The 26,505-nt window shown below is 35.8% G+C and overlaps 1 protein-coding gene and 1 long non-coding RNA gene across 3 annotated transcripts; both read left to right on the forward strand.

Moving 5' to 3' along the window:
- The first annotated feature begins 1,536 nt into the window (after positions 1-1,536).
- On the forward strand, positions 1,537-20,199 carry LOC139962190 (fibrinogen-like protein A). Its single transcript, XM_071962170.1, has 5 exons — positions 1,537-1,705; positions 14,610-14,637; positions 16,441-16,619; positions 17,479-17,749; positions 18,008-20,199. The coding sequence occupies exons 1-5, from the start codon at positions 1,634-1,636 to the stop codon at positions 18,262-18,264; spliced, it is 807 nt and encodes a 268-aa protein (XP_071818271.1). The 5' UTR covers positions 1,537-1,633; the 3' UTR covers positions 18,265-20,199.
- A 3,321-nt stretch (positions 20,200-23,520) lies between these two features.
- LOC139961877 (uncharacterized) lies at positions 23,521-26,477 on the forward strand. Of its 2 annotated transcripts, none has more exons than XR_011791059.1 (3): positions 23,521-24,134; positions 24,812-24,968; positions 25,240-26,477. It is a non-coding gene; the product is annotated as an uncharacterized lncRNA (long non-coding RNA). The 2 variants fall into 2 exon arrangements; XR_011791060.1 differs by having other exon boundaries at positions 25,245-26,477.
- Positions 26,478-26,505: the final 28 nt, after the last annotated feature.

Consider the following 26,505-nt stretch of genomic DNA (forward strand, 5'->3'; position numbering starts at 1 on the left):
CCACACCACACCACACCACACCACACCACACCACACCACACCATACCATACCATACCATACCATACCATACCATACCATACCATACCATACCATACCATACCATACCACACCATACCATACCATTCCATACCATACTATACTATACTAATTATATATATCAATATTCTAGTCACAACATAATCATATAGATATGTTTATTTCTTTTCCTCGTTTGGTATTTATGTAGAAGCATGACGGAGGAGTCGCCTTAAGCATGTATTTTGGCACCAGTGCCTTTTAGTTGGTTTGTTCATATTATAATAGACAATGCATATATCTATTGTATTCTCTTTGTTCTATAAGTGAACGGGAAATATCCTTCCTTCCCTCTACCCCTAGATAAACGCTTAAGTCCCAAACGGAACTTTGCCTGCTGGCCCATTTCATAACATATATATTTCAACAAAGTTCTGCAGTTGCAAAGGACTAATATGCATGTCGAAATGACCGTGAAATATTTCCCCTTCCCTTTTCATGAACCTATGCACAGCCTATAATGATAGTTGATATAGACAAAGATATACACAGTTGCTCCATTGACTTACACAATACATTCGTTACTTTCCCAAGGTTTTCAACTGAAATTTATGTACCCACCATGTATACTGCTGATGGCTTAAATGAATCACGGACCTTTCAAAAATTTACCCATCATGACCGAAGGGGTGATAGTTTTTCATCGTACTTTCCAAACCAATGTGACATGTCTATTCTCCTTGTGTAGCATTTCTGTTTGACCAGTGAATTATTAAAATTCATTCAATGACATTGAACACCTTCAATTGATCTTCAATCTCTTCATTCCCTTCAACATCCAATTAAGCCATAATCAATAACGATATACATAATAACTGCAAACAAGCCAAAAAAACAATTACTTCACTGGGTGGTCTCTTTTGGAACTCTTCACGAGAATAATTACTACTTTGGCGGATGGTCATTATTCTTAATTATTGTGGCATGGTACTTTCACAGTAAAACACATCCGCCTGGAGAATTACTTTTGACCTATACAGTGTTATTTCCTTCAATGTCCCTACAGCCACACCGTATCATTGGCTGCCTGTATGTGCATGTGTGGTATTTGTCACCACCATCATACTCCACGTCATCCACAATGAGTGTTAGCTCAGTGGTTAACGCCGGTGCCTTTCAATCATAAGGTCCCGATTTCGAGTCACACCAAGATTAATGTATGTCGTCCAGTAACAGAGTTGTTGACAATTGATAATCCACAATCTTGGACGTTAAATATGAATCAAGGAGACTGACTTCAGTCAGTTTGCGGCTTTGATAAGCCAATGATGGCTTCTTCGCGAGTTCCTGCTCGCAGGAGGATCTAAAATACATACATAAATACATCCTCTTTGATCATACAATAAACATACACAACTGACCTGGACGGTGGCCAGTTATATCAATGTCCCTACAGCTCCACCGTAGCATTGGCTGCCTGTCTGTGCGTATGTGGTGTTGTCTCTCCGTTATCCTCAGTGATCCGATACTAAACATACACATCTGACCTGGACGGTGGCCAATCTATATCACTAGCAACTTATCACTATACTTTCTCTATACGAATCTTGTTCAACCATGGAGTATCAACTGCAAATTTGCAAGACTTTGATCGGCTTTGGCTTAATTTTCGTTGCAGTCCTTAAAATGGTATGTTACGTAATATCTCTCTAACTATTTACAACTGTTTAAAATTAAACATCAGTTTTTGTGCTTCGATCCAAGTTTTACTGGTAATATTCTCATTTAAAATGGTTTGATAGCATACTGTGATGCAAGCTCGATTTGGTTGTAAAATACTTTCTTGGTATATTATTACCTTCAAATTATTTTGCTAAACGGCTTCAATGTCGTTTCCGTGATCATTTCGATAACGACAGTACTTTTTAGGGTATGTCCGTTAAATTTTGCATACACGACAAACATTGGATGTTTTCGACAGTTGTCAAATTAACTTATTAAGCATTGACTGGAACCTTCAACTGCTGCGCGCATTAAGGTGTATTCAAGCGCATAGTAGAGGCAATACATTAGCTGTACTCTCATGCAGCTGTTTAAAATATCGGAAGTTATTCCAAAGGCTATTCACATCTTGATTCATCCATTTATACATCGGCAAGGAAGGTCGTAATTTCACTGTAGGCGTTTGTCACCTATATCGAACGATGCTAGTTCTATTTTGGTGACATATTTGCCTTACTCTAGAGATCAAACATGATGCTAACCAACTCGAAATCATTTGTGATTCCTAAAGCCGGATCTCGAAAGAGATACTTTGAACAGACTCTGTTAATTGAAATGGAAGTAAACGACAAAGGCACATGGATATATATAATTGATATATATATAATTGATATTTTTATATATAATTGATATATATATATATATCATTGATACGGAAAAAAAGTTTTTTCACTGTTCTTGATTTTCCAAGTCATTATACGATTTTCATGTTCTCTAGAGTAAGGCAAAATATGTCACCGAAAACAGAACTAGTATTGTTCGATACAGGTGACAAGCGCCTACAGTGGAATTACGGCCTTCCTTACCGGTTTAGAACCTCTGGACATACAATCAGCGTCCATTGCCTAGTTGGTTAGGGTGTCCGCGTACAAAGCGGGAGGCCCGGGTTCGAATCCCGGTGGAGGCTGGAAGTTTTTTCACTGTTCTTGATTTTCCAACTCATTACGAATTTCATTTATAGATATATATATATATATATATATATATATATGTATATATATATATATATATATTGGGGGGGGGGGTTGTGTGGTGTGGTGTGGTATCGTGTTGTAATGATGGTAACATGCAGGTGCGCAGTATATGGTGTATACGTGTGTGGACAGTGCTTGCGAGGTTCATTGAGAAGATGTCTTTCACAGCTTTCGTTTAATTTGCTGCACCTGTCATTAGGAACGTAATGTGCACAGAACAAAAACCCCTTTATTTCAAGATATTCTGTGGCATTTTTAGAGTTGGTCACCTTTTTAACTTGTCCCCCCCCCCCTCCAACCCCCATTGGGTTTTTCTGAAAGTTTGAGATTGTTGAGTTGTTAATGTATAAAAGTAGTTCCTTGCTCGTGGTATTGTTCTTTTTGTAACGATGACTGCGTATGGTTCTTTAAAAATACAGTTGTATGCTCAATTAGAGAAGTCTTATTTATTTATTTATTTGTTTATACACGGGTACTCCCTATTTCAATCACTTGTTATTAATAATATTGCGGTTGCTCAAGAGAAGACAATTATTTTTAAATCGGAGGATTGTCCGAATGCTTGTAACAACACATAAAGGAAGCTAATATACAACTGAAAATAAATAAAATTACTTCTGTAAATACAGATGAGACTTCTTTCTCTAAGCACGTTAGCAACAACTTTGATTGAAACAATCGACAAAAATATTGTTTGTTGAATTTATAAGAAGTAATCATAACGTAATATGAACAGACAAAAACATTGTTTATATGAAGATACTGGGTGGCATTTCTAGGAAACAGAAAATAAATTTGGGTGTTAACTCAGGGGGTTTACTAGTTTGCTGTATTCATCGATATGAGACTTACTTTATTCGAATAACTGTTTCAGCAAAAGTCAAAGACGTACAAATGTTCAAAACGCGGGTGATGGCAAAAAATACCCGGATAAGAAAGTCACTTGAGAATCCAACCGATTATTTCTAAATCTCGCTGTCTTTTTTCATTTAATCTCGAAGTAACTTCTCTTTGTGACTTATGAAGTACTTTAAGGAAAAGGAATATATACGTGTAAAAACTAAACGCACAAATGTAACCCCATACACAAAGGAATGAACAAAGTACAGACAGCAACACATTTTACTTTTTCACTTTTTTTTGTTACCGAAATGTACTGTGACTTTGATATTTTGGATATAAATCGATACTTTTTATAAATTATTAATATTAGTACATATGTTAACGAACACGTCTTTTAAAATAGGCTATGATTTTTGTTTTGTCCTACATTCCTGATATTTCCATTGTCGTTAACAATTTACTGCATGGAGCATTATGACAAGTATTTCGCATAAATTTCGGAGCTACCGGGAGTAAATATCAACTGTTTTATAATTAACGCGACTTCTTTATCAAAACAGTTTTAGTTTTAGGAGACTCATATCGGGGTCAATTATATCGTGAATTAGTGATATTCTTTTGGATAATTTATTTTACTTACACAAGCTGGAATAATTCCGTTCTTTATGCCCAATAGCGTACCAACCCGATCAATAATTCTTATGATTTTTACTTTAAACAAAAAAAGAGAAAGTCTAGCTTTGTGCCTTGCTTATCTCTTGGTTTTCTATGAGAAACACAAATAGTTACTATGTTCAACATTAATTCCTTACCCAACCTTACGTTACATCCTCTGTTTATAAAAGTTTCAGATTTTCTCAAATGTTTTACTTTCGGTATTGGCGTTGAATTATACGAACACGCACATATTGCATGATTATAACTTCATTTTCGATGTTTAAATGGAGCCATGGAGAAACAGTTCCGGTTTTATTCAGTTCAGCGATGATCAAATTCTTTTCCTTTGTAATAAAAAGTAGTTTTATTACGTTCTTTGTTTCTGAAATTGTATATACATCCTATTACAAACAAGCTAGGTTCAGACCTAAGACCCAGAACCTTTATGAGGATCGAGCAACCACACCCTGCACTCCTCAGAACTGATGCTCAGAATGAATGAAAAGAATGAAATGAAAAGCTGGCTTGAACCTTGGACTTGATGTAAAGAATAGTAACTACATTAAGCACCAAATACTGTAGATAAATTGTTCAAATTTTATAGAAGCCCCCCCAAAAAAATATTAAAAAAATAAAAAATTATATCACACCGAAAATGTTCGCAATAAAATTTTTGGGATCATGTTCCATTTACGATCATTCATCATGCAACATGTGACCGCAATGATGTGATAAAATAATATCATATGATGTGAGAAAATTATTTTTCACAATCTCTGTAATTGATTTCTCTGACAAGCATCGATGGTCGGGATCGTTTGCACGTGCAGATCAGGGATGAAAAGACACATTGTATTCATGATTAAAACGTGACAATAACATCATTGTTTTGAACAATGACCATGGTTATCTCGATTGCTCTAGTCCGAGCTACATTAATTACGAAATGGAAGACCTATTTGTTTACTTATTAATCATTGTTCTTAATGAGTCATTAGAATGAACTGGCAAAAGACGCCATGATTCAGACTTCCTTATTTTTTAACAATAGTATTTCTATTTTTAGATTTTAATTATACAGTAATGAAGGACAATGACGCATGTTTCTCCTTACAAAAAAACAATTTTAAACAAAAGTTCAAGTAAACCACATATTTCCCGTCCACCCGATTCGTCTGCCAAGTTTTTATTTGTCCTAATTACCTTCTATTTCCTGATTTTTCATCGTTTTCAGTTTTTTACCATCATTTTTAAATGTCATGTTTATAGTTATTGTGTTATCATATTTCTAATTGTTTAAATTTAGTTTATGGGTATAACTTGAATTGTATTAATCGAAAGAAGTACAGAATGTTATGACCATAATCAGTAACTTTTAGTTGTATATATGTGCCAAATCGATCGCTTCTTTTACGGTTTTTACAATATCATGTTGTGCATTCCTCGCGTTTTCAAGCAGTGGGTTGCTGTCAAGCTAAACTTCTAATCAAATACGCTTGCAAGGAATCTGAAATTGTTACTTTTATACTTTCATGTCACAACGAACGTTAATAAGCACGCTTTGAGAAAGTCTATCCTTATTAATAACAAAACAGTATTTGTAACTCCTCAGTAAACCTATCACACATTCATATAGCAGACGACGATTGTATAGTGGTGTGCACGAGGGGAGGGGGGGGGGGGTGAACGCAGGGGGGTGGCAGCCCAACCTCTAATCGTCAGTTGGGGGAAGTCGTGCGCTTATGGTTTTTTTGTTGACATTCAGCCGCAACCGACTTACATAGAGATTACTGTATACTGTAAATCTTAAAACTTTTGTACCACAGTAAATACTGGATTGTGCTGACACATCTGATAACTCGGTAGCATGTGCTATTAGGTTTACAGTATTCAAACAAATGAATCAAAATGATGGATTTACAAATATCCTCAGTTCTAACTGTTATCCTAATAGCACATATTACCGATTTATAGCACGATCCAGTTTTATTTTACTTTGGTACACAAATTTACAATTTAAAATTTACAATAGTAACTGTGTTCCCTGTGTGTATCGACTGCCAGCCGGACAAACATAAGGCCACTGCTATACGGGTTCACAGCACTCTCTTTTCACCTCACTATTAGGATAATATTGCGCTTGGAGCTACTTAGACTTAGTTATTGGCTATATATGCCTCAATGCACCTCTTGACGTTTGCATATTTCCTTATTTTCTTTATGGGCGAGGCCCCCAGACCCTCTCCCTTGGTGTTGGCTTCAGCGACCTCAGGTGCCGCATTCCCTTGATTCTTCATTCGCCTCCGGTCCTTCGTAAAGGTTCATCCCCTATCAGTCTTTGGACACTTTGAACCCGGGCCCTGCCCTAACCTTTGAAATCCTGGGCACGCCAAGAAAATATAAATACCCGGCGTAGACATACATCATGCAACTTCGTTTCTGACGAACCAGGCCTGAAAGCTAACTTCGCACACAACCATATAAAATCTATATTATTACATAGCAGACTCTTCATATATTGATAAGACCGTATAACCACCTATAGTATAGACATAGACTTATACCGCACTTTCATATAGCAGATAAATCTATCCTAGCTTACTTTGCATATATATCAGCACCTAGACATTGTCCTACCACACTTACATAGCAGACTAAAATAGCCTAGCTTACTCTTCATGTATTAGGCCTCTGAAGTCAACAACCACATTTAGTCTGGACATAGGCCTGTACCACACTTTCATATTAGACAAACCTATCCTAGCTTACTTGTAAAAGTGTAAATTGGGGTTGATTTTCTTATCATTAAAGCCGATTACCAGCATATTGCACCACTTTAAAACGACAAAGAAAACCGTGATAGACCTTACACAGAATATTGCAGTCTATCACGTGGGAAGAGAAAGTTACTGCCATAAAGTGTAATACTTTAAAACAATGCTTCATCACGTGCAGACAACATCATGTGCACGATAATGAACTCAGGGTAATCCTGATAGAAAAGGAAGTAAATTGTTGCAACATCCATCATCTATGTCTTGCAAGAGCGACGAAAGAGAATTGAATCTGTTAAGTTGAGGGAGGGGGTCGATATAGGGTACGATCTTCGAGAAGTAGTGTGGCAGAAACTGAAACAAAGGTACTTCTCAATTACAGAACGGGTCACTTTCTTGCACCGCATATACAGAGATAACAAAAAACAAAAACTTCTTTACCCCGCACCATAGCAGTCTGGCTGTAAATAAACCGCTGATGTATATATACATCCGGGACTTTATCTACAGACAATCGTTTAAGGTACAAATTCCCAATTTCAAGGAACGCATCTTTACTGCGAGATATATATAAATCGCAGCTTCCAAAGAAATATATAAATAAATCGAAGTTTGGAGAATTTAGACGAAAAGGTAGAAACGTCTGAATGACAGTCTAAAATATTGAGAACGAAGGTGAAACTTTCAGAAGAGATTAACATTTTTGAAACACTATAGCCGAACATTTAATAGGGAAATTTGGAGAATGAAAAGAAAATTATTACTTTTGAAATGAAAATAATATTCAACAACAAAGGAAGAAACTTCCAACAAGTCAAAACTGCGGCATAAAAAGTAGAAACGTCGGAATTAAAGTTTCAAATTTTCAGAATTTCGAAATACTGTATAGTCGAACATGCCGAGATCAAATAATCGAAATTGAGGATTTTCAGATACAAGTTTACCTTTCTTAATAGAACCAATAAAATTCAGACGGACCCAATTTTCATGACCAGATTAAAACTATCAAAATATGCCGATGGAACTGCAGTTATCACAAATCTTTCAAGAGAAAGTCTTCATGGTAATTAAGGTTAGTCGATAAAGCTTTTACAGATGTGTTCACGGCTATGAAAAATCTGCTTTTGAGACATTCTTAATTTCATTAGGATATTTTAATTCCAAACATCCGTATTTCGAAATAATAATTTTATTTCTATTGTTTTTTGGTGTTTTATTCACACAATATGATGGCGATTTCTTTAGACTCATTTATTTTATATTAATATTTAGAATAAATATACTTGTCGAGGCTGATGTTCAACAGACATTTTCTCCAACTTTGCGTTGTGATGTGCCGTTGAAGAAGCCATGTACATATCTACATACATAGGCGTAGGAGCCCAATTTGATTGGGGGGGGGGGGGGTGCTGTAACAACTTGCCCGAAAAATATAACCATTTTTTTTTTGCGCGCGTCCAACATGTTAATGTGCATATCATATAGGCATGCACCGGTTAATACATCGCATGCCAATAACATACAATCATTTGCCGTGTTATTACCCTTCCATATTGGTTATAATTATTGGGGAAGTTGTTACAATAATAATGATAATAATAATATCAGTTTAACAATTGAAAAAAAAAATTGCAAATTATTTTCCTTCAGTAGAAAAATTCTCAGCATATTGCCCGAATTTTCACCCAAAAAATTGGTTGGGGGGGTTGCAGCACCAGCCTCCCCCCCCCCCCCCCTCCGCCTACGCCTATGGCTACATATTACATGATACCCAGTGTTTTAACCATGTATTTTTGGGACTAAAGATTCCGTACTTTCCCTTTTAGTTTATTCTGTCACAGGAATTTGGTAAATATGATATACATTGCAATTTTATATGTATGTCTATATAATTGCAACAGTGTTTTTATCAAAACGGTTTGCATGCTTAAGCTGTTGGACCAATCCCGAAGGACTTCTTATCACAATTTGAAAGCTTTTTCTGGTGGCTAAAGTTGATTGCTGAATATTTTCTGAATCTAACTGTGAAAACCACAACCTCATAGATGTTTAGATTTAACTATTTGTTTATATCCTTGGAACACGTAAAGTAAGATAAGTTGCATTGTTTCTTTTTTTTTATTTTTTACATTTGTCCAACATTGAATATCTTTCTTCCTTCCGTCATTTCATCGAGGCATCCCCGATATTTCCTTTCTTTGTGATGTCTTTGTGAATCGAATTACATAAGATATTATATCTTAAACAACATCGTAATCACTATAAGGTAACAAATTTAAAATTGTTTACATTTAAGATATATTATATTTCGACGGTATGTTACACGGCAGGAGTTTTCCAACAAAATTAATAGTACATGATAGTTCCAAAACCCATGAAACCCCAATAAACAAATGCTTCAACTGTTGGACCAATCCTTAATAACTTCTTACCACTATTTAAAAGCATTTTCTGGCGGCTAAAGTTGATTGCTGAATATTTTCTGAACCTAACTAAGAAAACCACAACCTCATAGCGTTTTTTATTGCGAAGATATGAATTTTTGAAATCTAGTGATATTTTGTAAGGGCATGCATCTGGCAACAGTAGAATGGATGATGTCATCCGGCGCTTCAGATGAAAATGTCAATAATTTATTCACAAACAGAAAGAATATTTCTATAAAAAAGATACATTTTGATGACTTTCTTAGTACAGAGAACTTTGACAGCTAAGCAGTAGGAAGTTCCAGTACGTAGGAAGGGTAGTAACTTTCTAGATGTTGTGCAAGATTGCTTTTTACATCAACATGCTTCCCTTTTAGGGGGGGGGGGGGATAGCATCCTGGATCTTGTTTTGAGTTCTGATCCAAGCAATGTTGTTGAGAGTTACAGAGGCAATTGAAATTTTACTAAAGGGTACAGATTGGATTAAATTGTTTAGAGATATGAGTGCTTTTCAATCTTGGATTTGTTTAGCTGATAAATTAAAGGTCATTATGGAAAATCATGTTCCGTGGAAGAATCGTCGTCGTAAAAGCAGTATGCCTCACTGGATGAATAAGAAAGTTAGATGTGCAATTAGGCAAACACGTAGAATTTGGAAGTTGTTTAGGAGGATCGATTCTGAATCTTTTTCGGCCAAGTTTAAAATTCATCAGCTGAAGGTAGAATGCTTAGTCTCTGATGCCAAATTGAATTTCGAAAATAACATTGCCCTAAAAAATAAGGATAACCCAAAGGCCTTCTTTTCTTATGTCAGGTCAAAGCAGAAAGCTAAAGATGCAATTGTTTCTCTTAGGGCACCACATTCAGTTATTACTGATAGTCAGGATCTTGCAGATCTATTGAAAAACTATTTTGTGTCGGTTTTTACAAGGGAAGATATGAGTAGTACTCCAGATTTTCAGGGGGGGGGGGGGTGATAGTCCTAAACTGGAAACGGTCTTATTTTCAGATGAGGTTGTATTAAAGGAGCTGCTTCGTCTAAATGTTTATAAAGCTTCTGGACCTGGTGCAATCCAGCCGTGTTTGTTGAAGACTTTTGCACACCATTTCTGTGTTCCACTCTCATTGGTTTTTTGTAAATTTATGAATGAAGGTGATGTTCCTAAGGACTGGAGATGTGCTAATATTACCCCAATTTTCAAGAAGGGTGATAAGTCTAAGACCTGTTATTACAGGCCTGTTAGTCTCACTAGTTTTGTTGTAAGGTCATAGAGTTTATTGTTAAAAAGTCCATATGGTCAGTCACTTCAGCAGCCAGTCTTTGATCAGAGAGTCTCAACATGGCTTTTGTCAAAAAAGGTCTTGTCTCACTAACATCCTTGAGTTTATGGAAGATGTAACAAGCTCACTAAATAGGCAGAAGTCTGTAGATGTTGTGTTCCTGGATTTCCAGAAGGCCTTTGATAAAGTTCCCCACCAGCGTCTTTTACTTAGGCTGAAGAGTATGGGTGTCATTGGGAATTTACTGTCTTGGATCGAGAATGGGCTTGGTAATATGAAACAGAGGGTGATAATTAAAGGTTGTGCTTCTTCTCGGCAGGACGTTACTTTAGTGGGGTTCCACAAGGGTCTGTTTTGGGTCCCTTGTTGTTTATTGCCTATATAAATGACATTGATGGAGATATTTTGTGTACAGCTAAGAAGTTTGCTGATGACACCAAATTGTATTCTGAGGTCTCTTCCAACAGCGATTCTGAGAAGTTTCAAACGGAGTTGGATAATTTTTTCCTGCTCACTGGGATGGCAAATGCTTTCTATTATTGATAAATGCAAGGTAATGCACATTGGTACTAGTAACCAAAAGTATACCTACAATCTTAATGGTGTGGAGTTATACAGGAGGTCTCTGTTGAAAGAGACCTAGGTATATACATTGACTCATCTCTGCAACCTTCTAAACATTGTCTTGAAGCTGCTAAAAGAGGTTATATAGGGTTTTAGGTATGATCAAGAGGAACTTCAGTTTTCTGAAAGAGTACATAGTAGTTAGGCTTTATAAGCAGTTGGTAAGGCCTCATCTGGAGTATGCTGTGCAGGCTTGGAACCCATATTTTGCTAAGAATAAGGAAGTAATTGAAAAGGTCCAGAGGAGGGCTACTAGGATGATTAGTTCCTTAAAGAGAGTTACTTATTATAGGCGGTTACAACTGTTGAATCTCACCACACTGGAGCTTGGGAGGTTACGTGGGGACTTGATTCAGGTTTTCAAGATTGTGTATGGTTTTGACAATTTATCCTTTACCGACTTTTTCATGTTTGCTAATAGTAGTTGTACCAGAGGTCATTGTCTTAAACTCCAAAATTCGCAAAGTAGGATTAATATTCGGCATAACTTTTTTTTTCTTCTAATAGGGTAGTGCATGAGTAGAACGGTTTGCATGAGAAAGTTGTACTTGCAAGTAGTGTGAATGGGTTTAAGAATGCTTTGGACAGGCATTTTAAGCATTGTAATCGGGTCTGAGTGTCTGATCCTTTTTTCTACTAAACTAAACTAAGCAAACACTCCAAATGCATCAGGTTTCAAGGATAAATCAACAACTCACCAGGATAACCCTTTCAACAGATGGTTTTATAATATGTCTTGTCAAAATAAACCAAAAAGTATAAACATATTGACGATGAAGAACAAATGGAAACTTAATATTATACTGATTTAAATACTTTTTCTCTAAGAGTCTGAAATGATAATGTGCGAAAGTATACTAGAAGAGGCGATAACACCGTACATTATGGATGAAGATTATGATGCTTAGTCTAAGCCAGGCTGTAATAAATCACCGAGGGTTGTTTTGTTTTATTTTTATTTTCTTGTCGATATTTTTGAAGATTTTTTTCAAACGATGGAATCCTACTTTCAAATTTCAGAATTTTTGTAATCCAGAAAATATTAGTTTTAAGATTTAACGTATTCTTGATTATTTTTACATTAATTGAAGCTGTATGTTGGGTTAGGATATAATTTTAACTAAACATGCATATTAGGCTATTGATAAATATTGGCATGGACACCCTTCAATCTAATTATGAGATCCATTGGATATAGAATCAACTTGCTGTTTCGGAGTGTTATGAAAGCTTCTTAAACCAAAAATTGCACAATTTGTGTCCAACAAAATTTAAGCACGGTTATGGTTTAATGTGTTGTTTTAATATCTTAAGATTTTAACCTACTTTCGCCATTCCCGTTTCAAATTTAGTGTACAGTAAAAGTAATAGACATCGTTTCCCGGTTTTTTTTTTTTATAGTTTCTAAGTATTTTTCTCCAACAGATTGTAACAATTCCAACGCAAAACGAAGCTGTTAGACTTACAGCAACCCCGCCCCGCCCCGCCACCCACCCAGCCGCCACCCCTCCCCCAAAAAGAAGCTTCCTATCAATTTATACTAACTCTTTATTAACTATTTCATGTTGTAGTGAGGTATTAAGCTCTCTATCAATTTAAACTAACTCTTTATTCATTATGTCATATTGCATTGAAGTATTAAGCTTCCTATCAATTTATTTCCTATCAATTTATACTAACTCCTTATTAACTATTTCATGTTGTAGTGAGGTATTAAGCTCCCTATCAATTTATACTCCTAATCAATTTATACTAACTCCTTATTAACTATTTCATGTTGTAGTGAGGTATTAAGCTCCCTATCAATTTATACTCCTAATCAATTTATACTAACTCCTTATTAACTATTTCATGTTGTAGTGAGGTATTAAGCTCCCTATCAATTTATACTAATTCCGTATTAATTATGCCATTATTGCATTGAGGAACGAAGCGCTCTATCAATTAATATTCCTTTCAATTTATACTAACTTTTTATTTGTTATTTCATGTTGTAGTGAGGTATTAAGCTCCCTATAAATTTATACTCCTAATCAATTTATACTAACTCCTTATTAACTATATTCATGTTGTAGTGAGGTATTAAACTCCCTATCAATTTATACTCCTAATCAATTTATACTAACTCCTTATTAACTATTTCATGTTGTAGTGAGGTATGAAGCTCCCTATCAATTTATACTCCTATCAATTTATACTAACCCCTTGTGAATCATTTCATATTGTCAGCTATTCCCCAATGCTTTCACAATACATAAAAAAAAAATGAAGTAAAAGTGAATTTTCAATAATTTACATATTTACCTTCGTTTTCCAAAGAACTCAGAAATGGTTTTATATTATGACTTTGAAAGCCATAATTATCTTTTAAATTTGTATGTGTAAATAATTTAAATAGAATTTAAATTGCAAATTTTATAATTCGAAAACTTACAATCAACGTATTTTTCCAAGACTACTTTTGGGATAAATGCTTTATTAAAAAATTATCAATTTTTGTTTTATTTCTGTACAGAAGCTAAAGTAATTAGACCAAATAAACTCACTTCCGGATCTATAATTTTGCAAATGTGCAGTTCCTATGTGAAACCACAATGGTTGTACATGTGTATCTTTTAGTCCAAGATAAATGCTTTTTCTTAAAATATCTGCGTTGGATACGTAGGAAATATAAAAGTATAACAATATCAGTATTAAATACATCTCTTTGCTTCGTGAAAACGCGGCGTATTAAGTTTCAATCGGGAGAATTCGTCCCGTCCTCGAATGAATAGAAATTAAAAACCGCATTACTACACTCTGCGTCGGGGGGGGGGGGGGAGGGGCGCAACCAACATTTTTGTACTGATGAGTTTCGAAAGGAAGTGGGGGGGGGGGTGGTGGGGATAAGGCCTGATGTCGTCCAGTGTATATACGTGTAAGGGGAAGAGGTGGCCTCTTGAGAAATTTTGGTAAAATGGATATTGCAATTGATAGATGCAAAATGAAACTATTATTTGACACTTTTTAACCAATGTTGAAGAATATTTAGATTGTACCGCACATATATGCTATATATTAATTTATTGAGCCGGAATGGGGGGGGGGGGGACTCCCTGGTGTTATTCTGTGTTTTTTTTTTGCCTCGGCTCCGCATCGTACTTTTAGGAAACAGTTCATAAAATCAATATCTAATGACGTGTCTTTCTATAATTGTTTTGATTTCAACTTTATTGTTCGACTCTTTTTTCAGGGTGCACAAGGTCAAGATGTTATCGGCAGTAAGTAATCATTAATGTTTTTCTTAGCTATTTTTTGAACCTGACACAAATATTTAAACTTTATAGAAACTATGAGAATACAGAAAAAATAATCCCCTGAATAAACTATCATTTGTTTGTCAATAATATTTAAAAGAATGGAGTTATGATGATAAATTATTTTTTATTTTTTTTCCTGATCTTAAACCAACATAATTTTGATTTCTGTGGGTGTAGGCCCAGACCCGGATTGGGTCATAGGTTTCTAACCTTGTAGACATAAGTAAACGATTGCATCCCAAACGTGTAGTTTATTATTTACACAAGGATTCGTCCAAACACATATCGTTCGAATCAATCTTCCATCTCCCGTCTCTTTGATTCATCGATGTTTTGAATAGGAAGTTAATTAATTGCGAATTCATATTCTAATAAAAACAGTTTATACGATATAAAAAATATAAGGAATAAACGCAACTTATTTCCTCAATGAAAACACGGGAAAAACCTAAGAGTATTTTGTTTTTTTAAAAAAGAACGAGAAATTAAAGCAGCTGAGTGCGATTCACGTAGTCTTAGAGGACACCTCCAAACTAAATGCAAATCATTAGCAACCTTATGCGACATATACTAATTAGTGCCACTCGTTTACAATCCTGCATGGATTAGCACCAGAATACATGAGTAACATGATCAGTCGGAAGACCACCACCCGCTCTCTCCGATCCTCAAATCAGCTACTGCTCCATGTACCTAAGTGGAAACTCAAGTCATTTGGTCAACGATCGTTCTCTAATGCCGCTCCTACTCTTTGGAAATCACTTCCACTGCACATCAAGTCGGCACCCAACGATAACATTTTCAAAAAGAGACTCAAAACACATCTATTTTCGGCTGCCTTCCCTGAGCACTAGCGCCACTGAGCATTGGTTTTCCTCTGGATATTGGCGCTATATAAATTTGCATTTATTATTATTATTATTACAACCTTACACGACATTAAGCAATTAGTGCCACTCGTTCAAAAACCCAGATGACACTTAACAATTAGTGCCACTCGGATAAAACCTTGGACGAAGTCTGGCAAAAAGTGCCTCTCGTTTACAACCTGAGAAGGCGGCTCATGAGGTGCCAGTTATTTATAACCTTAGAAGACATTTCACAAGTATAAGACCACTCGGATAAAACCTCAGGCGACATCTCCAAATACGTTTACAACTGCGTGGACGACATCTTTGTATTACCTAAGACGACATCTAACAATTATTGCCATTCGTCAATATAACCTTATAGCCAACGTCTCACAATTAGTGCCACTCGCAGTACAACTTATGCAGTCATTTTACAACTGATATCAATCGTTATAACCTATTCACAGTTGTTGCAACTTTCGTACTATCTTCAAGTTGCAAATGGTTTGTTTCTATACTGCCCATAAAATTGGCTTCAACAGATACAATATTGTCCAGTGGATTCATTAATATATCTACAGAAGATTATCAATTTCGTGATATTATAACATTATAAAACAAAGATCCAACCTTAACTGATGAAGTATATACCACACTTTTCTTGCAGCTGCACCTATAACCTACCCTATAATTTGCATATAAGAACGGCGGCTAAAAATTTGTTATTGGCATTAAATATTGAGACTAATTTACTTGTTAATTATTTCTGCATGTTAGTGTTGCTCAAGTCTGAAAACCTGTCAAAAAGTGGGAAATAATTATGCCATGTAACCAGTTATATTTTAAGTCTTTTAAAATTCTGACGTCACCGCAGGAGACAAACCGACAACTTTAATCTTGTATTTTTACTTAGGCACTGGTGGAGGCTCTCTCGGGAATTCTCTAGATGATTATCCAAGGGACTGCAAAGAGATTGTTTCGTCCTGTGCTGGACCGCAGATCTCAGGTGATGTGTTCTTGATCAAACCTGAGGGGTACAAGGAACCTTTTGAGGTGTACTGTAACAATGAGATAGACGGGGGCGGCTGGACGGTGAGATTAATGACCTAATTTTACGTCATTTTGTTGAATATCAAATATGAGTCGATTCTAAAATGAGATGAGTTCCTTAGAAATTGCATAACACTTCACGAATTGAAATAATTGACATGAGTGACGTCATCATAGGACGAAACTCTATACGGTAGATGTGTGTGCTATAAGATATGACGTCATGGAACTTGTGTGACGCAATTTGACGCAACTGGTACGACGGTACAATGATGGGTAATGATTGGTTAAGATACATGTATTTGTTTGTATGTATTTAAGATCCTCCTGTAAGCATGAACTCGCGAAGAAGCCAGCTCATTGGCTTATCAAAGCCGCAAGCTGGCCGAAGTCAGTCTCTTAGATTCATATTTAAAGTCCATGAATATGAATTGTCAATTGTCAACAACTCTGTAACTGGACGACATACATTAATCTTGGAGTGACTCGAACTGGGGACCTTATGATTGGAAGGCACTGGCGTCAACCACTGAGCTAACACTCCTTGTGATCAATGTGATTGGTACACTGACAGTATCAGGCACATTACAGGAGCGGAATGGAGTAATGCGTGTAATTGGGGAGGGGTTTTGTTTGTGAACATTAAAGCACATGCCGTGCATTGTCGGTTCACATGCATCATATACAGCTCATGCAGAGAAAAATATTATATAGCATACTTAGTAATAAGGAACAATACAGCCTCTTGCTTATGAGCCTGATGACTAAGACCGAGGGGTTGCGCAATGTCATGGAACATACATTGTTCCAATGCATTATCAAATAAGTAGCTCAATTTAATTTCATGTTTTGAAGACTTTAATGTATCAAATGTTCCTTAATTTTACTCTGATATCCAAAGGTTATCCAACGGAGACTTGAAGGTACAATCGATTTCAACAGAAACTGGCAATCTTACAAAGATGGATTTGGGTTTCTTAATTCTGAGTTTTGGATTGGAAATGAGAAGTTAGCTTACCTGACCAACCAGGATAAATACGAGCTTCGAATCGACATCACCAGTTCTACGGGCACCCAGATATACATTCAGTATGATAACTTCCGTATCACTGAAGAAAAGGGCGGGTACGGTATTGTGACACTTGGCTCCTACTCCGGAAACAACACTGACAGTAGGTTAACATTATTTATTACGTAATAATCCAGTGAAGCAAATAATTGGAAAGCCAGAATGATGGTCAGAAAACTTCCAAAAGGAATTTGTTTAGATATGTAATCAACTATGCTCTAAACTGTTATATATGCATAAGAAGTTTTCAAGACACTTGTGTTTGAGATAGAAATGCAAACTTGATAGTCTTAATGACAACTATATTCACTCGTTTTTTCCATCAACATATCACCATCAACATTTCTTCGTTCTTGTGTAGGATACAGTTACATGAAAAATCTCAAGGGTACGAAATTTTCCACCCCCGACCAAGACAATGATGGAGTCGGTTCTCACTGTGCTCAGGCAGCCCGCGGTGGCTGGTGGTTTGACCAGTGTAATGTGGATATCTACCTGAATGGAATATATGACCAAAGTGCAACAACCCGTCAAGAAATCAGCATTCGTAACCGGAAGTCCAAGAGACGTGACGGCAAACTTCGTTTTACGGAAATGAAAATCAGACCGGCAATGTAAGACCAAAATACAAACTGCAATTGTAAAGACCAAAATGCAGACTGTATTTTTTCCGATCAAACTGTCTCAATCCAGACTCTTATGAATCTGTTTTATTCTATCTTTTCCTCCTTTTTCTTTTGGCTGTGTGAGATTAGGGTGCGAAGGGGGACGGGAAGAGGGGTGGGGGAGGGTTAAAAAACGGCTTTGATTTTATTTTGTTTTCTTATTACACAGAGACAAAAATGAGAAAGGCATGCCGAAACTGTACAAAACAAAATGCAAAAGTTCATTAAATTTAAACGCTGTGTGATATTAGACACACGAGTAATGGCCAAAGTAAAAAATGGAATAAACAACTTGGTATTCCATGAATACATTACCGAGCTATATATATATAAATATTCAGCGTCAATCTGACTATAGATATTATTTGACCTAATCTGAGAGAGTAGGCCCAAGTCGGTTGTAAGAACAAATCCGATGCACTCTTTTCTGGTGTAGTTTGCTGCTATGGTTACTATAGAAATATTAATGTTGCAAAATATATGTGATCATAAATACAGCATACACATGTAAGAAATGTATAGCCTATCATAGCAATATTAAAGAAGTAAACGGCGATATCCTTGCCTTTGAAGGGGTGTGGGGGGGGGGAGGGTGAGGGTGAGTAGATAACGTATGGGAAGGCAGAGTGGTGGTCAAATTGCATGGAGCAGGGAGAGGTTTACATACATAGCTATAATTGGTCACAATTCAACAAACAAACTGTTCGTTCAGAAATGTGTCACAGAAACTGATAATTTAGCACAACTTAAAGGATTCCGTATGACCGGTGGGGAAGAAAGGGGTTGTGGGTTAGGGGTTGGAGGTTGGCGGTCATTGGTGTGGAGGGAGACTCGAGTTATTTCTTTTTACGGAAATGAAAATCACCCCGGCAATGTAAGACCAAAACACAAACTGCAATTGTAAGACCAAAATGCAGACTGTATGTTTCCGATCAAACTGTCTCAATCCAGACATTTATGAATCTGTTTTAGTCTAACTTTTCCTCCTGTTTCTTTTGGCTGTGTGAAGAGAGGGTGCGGAGGGGGACGGGAGGAACGGTGGGGGAGGGTTAAAAAACGGCTTTGATTTTTATTTTGTTTATTTATTACACAGAGGCAAAAATGAGGAAGGCATGCCGAAACTGTACAAAACAAAATGCACAAGTTCATTAAATTTAAACGCTGTATGATATTAAACACACGAGTAGATAGTAGATAAGTAGATAACGTATGGGGAGGCGGAGTGGTGGTCAAAGAAAACAGCGATATCCTTGCCTTTGGAGGGGTGGGGGGGGGTATGAGGGTGAGTAGATAACGTATGGGGAGGCGGAGTGGTGGTCAAAGAAAACAGCGATATCCTTGCCTTTGAAGGGGTGTGGGGTGGGGTGGGGGTGGGGGTCGAGGGTAAGTAGATAACGTATGGGAAGGCGGAGTGGTGGTCAAAGAAAACGGCGATATCCTTGCCTTTGAAGGGGTGTGGGGTGGGGTGGGGGTGGGGGTCGAGGGTAAGTAGATAACGTATGGGAAGGTGGGGTGGTGGTCAAAGTGCATGGACAGGGAAAGGTTCACATATATATCTATATTTGGGCACAATTCAACAAACAAACTGTTAGTTCAGAACTCTGTCACAGAAACTGATAATTTAGCACAACTTAAAGGATTCCGTATGACCGGTGGGGAAGAAAGGGGTTGTGGGTGAGGGATTGGGGGTTGGAGGTTGGCGATCATTGGTGTGGAGGGAGTCTCGAGTTTTAGTTTAGTAAAGTTAAAGCTGCATAGTTCGTATTTAAATACAAAGAACATGAGGAGAAAAACAGTGCATGAAAATTTGTTTTTTAAGATGTTTATGTTACTAATGTTTTACCATTACAATAAAAAAATAAACAGCAATCCAAAAAATAATCCCTAACTGTCCCTGTCTAGTGTTGTTATTGTATATGAAATGACTCATCTTATTTATTCAACCAATATCTTAGTCTTGTACTGTAAGATGATGGCCTGTCCAATGAGAAGAAGGGGGTGGGGGTAAAGGACAAAAACGGCGTTATGAACTCCTCAGCTCCCTTTTAAAGCGAGCCATGACAAGGCTTTAGTATTAGCATCCCTTCGATCTACCGTCCTCCTTTTGCCCCCTCCCTTACTTCTCCCTCGATCTTTCAGCCTCCTCCCTGCCCCTCCCCTACTCCTCCCTTCGATCTTTCAGCCTGCTTCCTGCCCCAGTTCTACTCCTCCCTTCGATCTTTCGTCTTCCTTCCTGCCCGAGTTCTACTCCTCCCTTCGATCTTTCGTCTTCCTTCCTGCCACAGTTCTACTCGTCCATTCAGTCTTTCGGACTCCTTAATTCCTCCCCCTCCCCTACTCCTACCTTCGATCTTTCGGCCTCCTTCCTGCCCCTCCCCTACTCGTCCATTCAGTCTTTCGGCCTACTTCCTGCCCCCTCCCCTACTCCTCCCTTCGATCTTCCGTCTTCCTTCCTGCCCCTACTCCTCCCTTCGATATTCCGTCCTCATTCCTGCCCCTACCCTACTCCTCCCTTTCGATCTTTCGTCCTCATTGCTGCCCCTCCCCTACTCCTCCCTTCGATCTTCCGTCCTCCTTCCTGCCCCTCCCCTACTCCTCCCTTCAGGTCAGAGTATAGCATGTTGGTCAATACTTCAAATTTCAAATTCAGCAATGGAACGCCATTTCCTCCTATAAGCAGCTATGAACATAAAACATATTCATAAATGTTTTATACACTACTGAAGGACAAGTCTTAATGTGATAACACATACAGACGGACACACTGTTGGAAGTTTTAGATTTTTCTTTTTCATGTTTTAATTGATATACATATAGAGGCGCGTGTGGTGTTTCAAACATTTATTCCTAAAACAGGAAATAATAACAACAACAATAATAAAAATGATGATAATAATGATGATAATAATCATAACAATAATCATCATAATCATCAAAATAATCATAATAATCAAAACAATCACAATCACAATCATAATAATAATAATATTTTATTACTTTTATTATTATTATTATTATCATAATAATAATAATAATAATAATAATAGTAATTAATAATAATAATAATAATAATAATAATAATAATAATAATAATAATAATAATAATAATTATAATAATAATTATAATAATAATAATAATAATAATAATAATAATAATAATAATAATAATAATAATAATAATAATAATAATAATAATAATAATAATAATAATAATAATAATAATAGTGATAATAATAATAGTGATAATAATAATAATAATAATCATAATAATAATCATAATAATAATAATAAGGGATTTGCTCACCAAAGTGTTCCGAAGTAATATAAAAGGTAGCCTTACTCCAAGCCATACAAATTTGTCCAATGAAAGCAACTCTTGACCGAACGGCGACAGAGAGGAATGAAAAAAAGAGCTTCCGGTACCCTGTGTTGGCATTATTACAATAACGCTTGACCAAAGAGGTTTTAAGAGCATCAACAAAGCTGTGAACATGTATTATTTTTAAACCCCCCTTTTCAATTGGGTTATACATAGTAAGTCTCCTAACTTTGTCAGAATTGACGTTCCAATAAAATCAAAAATAGTATTTTAATAAATAATAAATAAATCATTATTAAAATAATAATTAATAAAATCGTTTGGAGGGTTTGGCAGAACCTGAGAAATGAAAACGAGATGGCTGATTGCAAAAGACTTCACGATTGTGTTTTTACTAATAGGTGTGAGATCACGCCCATTCCAAACTCTAAGCTGGTGTTTCAGCCTATATAAATAGCTTCTGCTCATGGTTTAAGTGAAAGAGATCGTTACCATTGTGAGTGAAGTTGATACCGAGATACCTAATAGGAGCGATAGTAATCAAAATATTGAATTCACTGACATGAGCTGGATTCTTTAAAATTAAAGGACCCAGGGGGAAAAAACTGGGATTTGTTGAAATTAATTTTAAGACTAGATGCTATTCGAAAATTCTCTAAAATCTTCAGCACCTTAACAGTACTGTTGCGGGTACCGTTTAAGAAGAAGGTGGTGTCGTCGGCCTATTGCAGTACTTTGATTTCATGACCAAATATGTTTATTCCTTGATGTTGTTGTCCCAAATAATTTTTCTGGCTAAAATATCTGCACAGATAATAAAGAGGTAAGGGCTAATTGGACAACCTTGCCTTACTGCTCTCTCATTTGGGAAGAAACCTGTGGAATGTCCATTATTGAGAATACAAGAAGAACAACCAGTGTAAATAATAATAATGATAATGATAATAATAATAATAATAATAATAATAATAATAATAATAATAATAATAATAATAATAATAATAATAATAATAATAATAATAATAATAATAATAATAATAATGATAATAATAATAATAATAATATTTATAATAATAATAATCATAATAATAATCATAATAATAATCATAGTAATAATAATAATAATAATAATAATAATCATAATAATAATAATCATAATAATAATAATAATCATAATAATAATCATAATAATCATAATAATCATAATAATAATAATCATAATAATAATAATCATAATAATAATAATAATCATAATAATAATAATCATAATAATCATAATAATAATAATAATAATAATAATCATAATAATAATAATAATAATAATAATCATAATCATAATCATAATCATAATCATAATAATCATAATAATAATAATAATAATAATAATAATAATAATAATAATCATAATAATAATAATAATCATAATAATAATAATAATAATAATAATAATAATAATAATAATAATAATAATAATAATAATAATAATAATCATAATCATAATCATAATCATAATAATAATAATAATAATAATAATAATAATAATAATAATAATAATGACAAAGTTCATATTCGCACCGAAAAGCAATAGATGTGTATACGAGAACTTAGTTAAAGATAAGGTTACTACCCCTAGGGCAAAACTAAAATGGGAAGAAAAATATCGCACAGTCGACTGGAATTGTCAACGAATATTTTCTTTAATATATACGGCTGTCAGGGATCCCAAAATTCGGTATTTACAGTTCCGATTCTTGCATCGAATTCTTGGTGTTAATAGGCCATCAGCTGAAGGTCGAAATTCGCTTGTTTCGTTCCAGCAACTGCGGGTCTAAAATTTCTCTACAGCATTGAATACATAAATTAACTAAGATTAATGATCCAACTATATTTTTTATTGCGTATGTTAAGAAACCTGCCGTTTTACGTTCAAAAGTTGTGCGCCAGTGAGATATCTGTACCATGTGATATGAATTGTCCAATGAGCCATGAGTTCTGTGTGCAATCTTTGTAGAAAACAACAAACATGGCGGCTCCCACGGGCGCTAGTCAGTCTCCGACACACGGAAATCTACAGTGCTCAGTGCACATTGAATCTGTAAACTTTGAAGCATTCAAGGCACTGACGAATAAACGATGGAATAAAGTTACTTCCTGCGCTAAAGATTGGCTTAATCTCAGCGGCGGAGACAGTGATATCGCCGTACTACTGATTACTCCATGGCCTACTACGATCAAGCGTGTGTTCAACAGCATAGTATGATGGGGTTCCACGATAAGTGTTACAGGCGGTTCATTGATAGCAAGCACATTGCTGCAAGAAAACGGACAGTTCCAGAGGAGACCCCATATGATTTTAAACGAAGAATTGACGGAAAAGATCGAGGAAACCAAGCAGAAGCTCTGGTGTATTACCTGTTCAATTTATTATATGTGGGAAAAGAAACAATACATTACTAGGCGTTGCAAACGGGACAAGCTGCAGCAGGCAGAGACTTTCGATGGAGGTAAGCCTAAGCATACTACACGACTCTACTTGTACTTCTGTGGCATAGTTGAAGTGTTAAGAGAAGTTGCATAATGCAAGATCAGTAGCTCTTAAGGGATAGAATCCAAGTCAAAGGGCACAGTGTTGGACCTGAACATAATATAATTACTTAGTGGCATGGTCATCTGATTTGTTTTGTTATAAGGTGGTAGGAACGGAAATTTGTTTCAAATTCTCCATCTGGGGCACTAGCCTAAGTGTTAAATACAGGCTTCATAGTTTTCTTACTGTGGCCCTTTATTTGAATGATAGAGATATTATATTAGTTAGAAAAATAAGTGTAACAAAGGTGCAATAAGGTTAGGTTTGCAAGGTCTTATGGTCAGCCTGTCTAGCTTTACCAAAATGAAAAAGTATCTGTCTCCTTTATTATTAGTAACAGATATAATCCACCATTGTATAATTTAAACCATAACATTAAGAGATAATGTACTGTACTGTCAAAAAAAGCCTGTTTTAATTCTTTTTTGCATGACACTGGTTTGCAAAATTTGAATGTGTCTTTGTTTGTCCATAGAAGATGAGCAGATCACATGGTATATAAATAAAATTGTCTTAGTTCTTATTTGTTCAAACTTACATTTTGATCAACAGAAAATGCAAAACAATTTGCTTTTTTTATTTCATTTTATTAAGGTATTGCTTCGACAAGCAGCAGAGCGGAAAAAAGATGAGCCCAGATTTTATGAATATTAGAGGAAAAGACCGTGTTGCCATTGAAGTGAGGTACCACTCTCTATGTTGAAGAAACTAGATACAGTTCTTGACAAGGAAGACATACAGATCTTGAAAGGTAAATTACTCTCTGCAATGTGTGGTTCATTGAGTGTTCAGGGGTGGATCTAGGACTTTTGGAATATGGGGGTCCTCCCCCAAGGAAAATTAAAAAATTCTCTAAACGCTTTGAGATGCAATATCAGGTTAATCTTTCCATTGAAATTATTAAAGAAATTTGCAACATATTTCTAGCTGAATTGTAATTATATTGGTACCCCATCATAAAATGTGAGACTCAAAAATATCCAATTTCATGGTACAAGGTGTTCTGTTCATCTCCTCCTCAGAGCAGAGTTTACCACCAACAAAAGATGCTCTGATCCAGCATGTTAAGCGCTGCACCAACCAGGCTGCTATTCACAGTAGGGCATTGCAGCCAAGGATTGATGCACTCTCACCAGAGGGACATGGATGTAAACTTGAAAATGATGACCCTATAATCACTTGGATGACGAAGCCACCTGACCCAGATGTATTGCTTCAGTGTGTCAGCAGTAGCTGTTGAGTCGGCAAATGTCTTAAAGGAAGATGTTCCTGAATGAATGCACAACTACCGTGTACAGACCTATGTAAATATAGAAATTGCAGCAACTTCCAAGAAGATGTTGAGATTGTTGATGCAGGGGAAGATGATTTGGAGGATGAACTGTGATGGTGTTAAATCTCGATATCTTAGTCTGAAATTTTAATCAAGTTTGAAGTTTGTGAAGAGGGTTAACTTTTTCAAAGTCATGTTGTCATTATTTTGTTCCCCAGAGTTTAAAGGAACCAGTAAACATGATCTTATTCATATATTAATTTTAGCTATTAGTAGTTTTATGTAGATTACCCTACCTACCAGACACCTTTGATAAATATCCACATTTTCTTCAAATCACACTTTTTTTTTAGAGGGGATGGGAGGGGGGTGTTATGGGCATGCTTTACCTCTTGCATATTCACAACTACATTTACTGATGACGATGACGCAAATACCGCGTCCTGAAACCAGTCAAAGGTTTATATACTGTTGTTGGGGAACCATCGCCCCTGTCCCTGTTCCAATATCACGGTTCTTTATTGTTTGCCGTAACATTTCGTTACCTGTTTTATTCATATTGTTAATATGTTCTGTGCATCTGTTCAAGTTTTGACTGAAGGATATTCAAGTCTTTAGTGACTTTTATTTCATCTAATTATCTTCACCTCTACTACGGAATAGACTTTCCCTATTCCATACCATATCTGACTTCCATGCAGTGAATTGAAGTGGATACTGTTAAGACTAGTACAACTGTCCTTGGATGAACTTTTAATCACTTATTAATTCCGCGCCGCGCCTTTTGATGAAGAACCTGTATCTTGAATCATCGCAAAGGCCCAGCTCTACTACACCATTGAGTGTATCGACCCAGTCTTAATAGATACATTATTTCTTTATATCTGGGGCTTAAGTTAACTGTCTTCGTTATTCACTTATTTGTACCATTCACCTTTATTATTCATATTATTTGTAGAATATAGAACTATTATTATTCAAAATACCATTCGAAACCTTGTCGATCTTTTCTTTT

This window comes from Apostichopus japonicus, chromosome 20 (assembly GCF_037975245.1).
Source record: "Apostichopus japonicus isolate 1M-3 chromosome 20, ASM3797524v1, whole genome shotgun sequence".
In the NCBI taxonomy this organism is placed as follows: Eukaryota; Metazoa; Echinodermata; class Holothuroidea; order Aspidochirotida; family Stichopodidae; genus Apostichopus; species Apostichopus japonicus.

Coding starts and splice junctions, on each gene's coding strand:
- LOC139962190 (XM_071962170.1), top strand. CDS start 1,634: ATGGAGTATCAACTGCAAATTTGCAAGACTTTGATCGGCTTTGGCTTA. Junction 1,706..14,609: donor TCGTTGCAGTCCTTAAAATG/GTATGTTACGTA, acceptor CTCTTTTTTCAG/GGTGCACAAGGTCAAGATGT. Junction 17,750..18,007: donor CTCCGGAAACAACACTGACA/GTAGGTTAACAT, acceptor GTTCTTGTGTAG/GATACAGTTACATGAAAAAT.